Here is a 3,346-nt window from a genome sequence, read left to right as displayed (position 1 = left end):
CAGAACAGAACCAGAACCAGAACCAGAACCAGAACAGAACCAGAACCAGAACAGAACCAGAACCAGAACCAGCCTTCTTTATCAGACTGTTGAGCCTTTTTAAATCCCTGGTTCTGGTTCTGGTTCTGGTGACCGATCAGATGACAGGAGGCGACGCTCTCAGCCACAATAACACAAAACACAAGCGATATGCTGGACCTGTGAGATTACAGAAAAAGTCTGATCCACTGAACCAAATGCATTTTCTCTACATAACTGTAAGACCTTCAAATAGACCTTTTTGTAAATCTGTCCTGTTTTCGGCTGTATTTCAGAGAACTGCACGGTAAACGCATGTTTTAAATCTCTGTCATCCTGTTGCCATGGCAGCACATTCTGGTTTGTTTCAACAGAAACAGTTAAACTTGCGTTTCCATCAAATCCAGTTTTTATATTTTCTTCTGCTGGGAGAAGCGGATCAGTGAACCACAATGGTGAGACCATGTTCACACTTTACTGACTGCATCATGACGTTCAGTGGTATTATGAGCACAATTTACTAATTGTTACTCTGAATTATGTCCTGTTAGCATGTTAGCTTAGCATCAGCCGCTCAAATTGTGTTTGCTTCTTCAGCCTCCAAAGAAAGGCAAGAAGGGCAAAAAGGGGAAAGCCGGGAAGGTGAACCCCTTCATGCTGCTGGACTCTGCGCCCATTCAAGACATGACCAAGGACCAGGTAGCACCTCCTGCTGATGCTAACAACATGTAGACGCTTTATTCTGGTAGAACTACAGGACCTGCTGAAGCTTCCTGTGAGGAAGTTTGGCTGAATAAATGAGCTCCAGGATGAGCCGCCCTGCCGAGGCCCATCGTTATCCACCACAGCAGCAGCTCGTTTTCACAGCAGTGCATTTCTACACGCTTCGCCGTTTCAGACACGTTTAAAACGCGTCACCGTCAAAGTCAGATAAAAGTTGACCTTCTCCTGAAACGACAGTGAACTCTCGCCTGTTCACTGTGGAGCGCGACTCCAGACTATTGGATGAAAATGTGATCATTTCCTGCTTCTAACCCTGATGACATCTGACACGCCATTGGCTGCATTTGCATTCACTTTCCTTGGTGCTGATTGGCTGAAGGCCCAAACTTAAAGTAACTGACTTACTTTTCCATCTATAACCGGCTCGGTTTTCCTGACCCGGGTTGGTTTGACTGGTTTTAATCTGGTGTCGTTAAACACCAGATTAAAACCAGATTAATTCCTCTGCATTAATCCCTGGTTAATCCCATCCTGATTTTCTGCAATGTGTTGCAGTTGTGGGATTTCGCCCTCCGCATCCAGGAGGAGCTGGAAACGGTGCGGAAGGAGAAGGGCCTCTTCAAGCCGGAGCGGGACAAGACCCAGACCGTCTGGAACACGACCAAGAAGGACCTGGAGGAGTACGAGGTCCAGCTGAGGAATACGACCGTAGAGAGGTCAGAGGTCGATGAGAGACACCGAGAGGAGATGACCGTGAGTCCTCCACCGACCCTGTGGGGTGGTCCTGCTGTTCTCTCGGTCCGATCCGGTCCGATCCTGACTCTGTCGGGTTTTCAGGTCTACCAACAGAAGATGAAGCACGTCCTGTCCGAGCAACACAACGCCGTCTCTGAGGTGAAGACGGACGCCGTCACGTTTCGCTCGCTCCAGCAGAAGCAGAACACGGAGTTGGAGCTGGATCTGCGGCGGCAGCTCCGTAACCTGCAGATGGACAACAAGGAGAAGAGGCTCCAGGAGCACAGCTCCATCAAGATGCTGAAGCTGGTGAGGAGACGATCCTCTGCTCCACTTTGGCTTCCGTCTCATGCCTGCTCTTCCTCCCCAGAACCACCAGAGGGAGCTGATGAGGCTCGGCGGCGAGTTTGAGCGCAGGATGCAAGGTGAGTGCAGCTGGATGCTTCCTCCCGGGTTTCCTTCCTGGTCTTCCTCATCGTTCCTGTTCAGTGCTGGAGGTGCAGAAGCTGGTCACCACGCGGTCCCTGGCAGAGATGTTCCAGAGGAAGCTGATGAACGCGCTGACGGAGATCGACACCTTCAACAAATGTCACCTGGTGTCTCTGAACAAGGAACACGACAACAAGAGGGAGCGGACAGAATTGACGTTTGAGGAATTCCTGGACACAAAGCACTACGAGCATCACACCTGGAAGGTAGATGAATCATCGCAACGCCGTCCTTTGGTGCTGGGAGCACCTCTGGAGTAGATCCCACTGGATCCTCTGGAGTAGATCCCTCTGGAGTAGATCCCTCTGGAGTAGATCCCTCTGGAGTAGACCCCCCTGGATCCCCTCAGCCCTCCCTCTCTGTTCCAGGGCGAGCTGAAGAAGCTGCAGAACCAGAAGCTGCGGTGGGAGAAGAAGATCTCAGCAGCTCAGCAGGAGAACCAGCGTCTGAAGACGACGCTGCAGGAGGTCCAGCAGAAACTGCCGGAGCTGCACAGACGGCTACAGGAGCACCAGCACTCCAAGCAGAGGATGGAGGTAAGGGGGCGGAGCCAACACCTGGAAGCCGCTCAGCGCTGATGGTGATGATGATGATGATGATGGTGTGTGAGCAGGAGTACCGAGCTCAGCAGAAGCTGGTTGATCAGGAGCTCAGAGACCTGACGGTGGAACACGAGCTGCTGCTGCAGGCCTTCCAGAAGGTAAACCTCTTCGTCCTCCTCCTCCTCCTCCCCCCCCTCCTCCTCCTGACCCCTCCAGGTGTTCCCGGCAGACGCAGCAGGAGCGTGACGAGCTGCTGAGGAGGCAGACGCAGAGCATCCTGGACGTCCAGCAGAGGAGCGGCCTGAAGAAGATCCTGCTGCAGAGGAAGCTGGAGGCGCTGAGCCAGACTCTGGAGAAGAAGGAGGCGCAGCTGAGCGCCGCGTTGTCCGTCTGCAGCGTGGAGCCCACGGCGCGCAGCAACGCCGCCAACAAGCTGCAGGTAAGAGGCCGGAGGGCCGCTCCGCTGGGCGGCACCAGGACTTCTGCACAGGTTCTGATCAGGAGCAGAAACACCAGGAGGAGTTTAACTCAGGAACAGTTATTCATCCTGAAGGGAAACCAGACGGTTGTTCAGTCAGCTGTCTGAGATTTTACCTTCACTGGAGCAGAAACACGCTCAAGTATTTCTGCTCTCAGTACTTCCTGTCTGCAGCCTCCAAACACGGCAGCAGCTCTTCTTCAGCTTCTCTGAACACAAAGTTAGAATCCGCCCTGCAGGAGAGGAGAAGGTCTGGCAGAGGAGAAATCTTCATCCTCCACACTAAACTCATCATTCTGGTTTCTCTGGACTGTTGGAGGCACAGCAGCAAGGAGTTGGTTAGCTTAGCAACAGCTGAGCC

At 52.8% G+C, this 3,346-nt stretch overlaps 1 protein-coding gene across 2 annotated transcripts in view; it reads left to right on the top strand.

Annotated features, from left to right (window-relative positions):
• Positions 1-72: 72 nt before the first annotated feature.
• The window catches only part of LOC103472134 (growth arrest-specific protein 8-like), a 4,233-nt gene continuing 959 nt past the window's right edge, over positions 73-3,346 (top strand). The window contains exons 1-9 of one of the 2 annotated variants that reach the window (XM_008421532.2): positions 75-473; positions 616-717; positions 1,297-1,494; positions 1,579-1,785; positions 1,847-1,901; positions 1,966-2,171; positions 2,334-2,501; positions 2,579-2,665; positions 2,737-2,946. In XM_008421532.2, the coding sequence (XP_008419754.1) occupies positions 471-473; positions 616-717; positions 1,297-1,494; positions 1,579-1,785; positions 1,847-1,901; positions 1,966-2,171; positions 2,334-2,501; positions 2,579-2,665; positions 2,737-2,946 (1,236 nt within the window). In that variant the 5' untranslated portion in view covers positions 75-470. Of the gene's footprint in view, positions 474-615; positions 718-1,296; positions 1,786-1,846; positions 1,902-1,965; positions 2,172-2,333; positions 2,502-2,578; positions 2,666-2,736; positions 2,947-3,346 lie in introns of both variants that reach the window. The other variant, XM_017305298.1, reaches the window with a different exon arrangement.

Source organism: Poecilia reticulata, linkage group LG1 (genome assembly GCF_000633615.1).
Source record: "Poecilia reticulata strain Guanapo linkage group LG1, Guppy_female_1.0+MT, whole genome shotgun sequence".
Classification (NCBI taxonomy): Eukaryota; Metazoa; Chordata; class Actinopteri; order Cyprinodontiformes; family Poeciliidae; genus Poecilia; species Poecilia reticulata.
The sequence above is the reverse complement of the archived record's forward strand: the minus strand, read 5'-3'. Positions and strand labels throughout refer to the sequence as shown.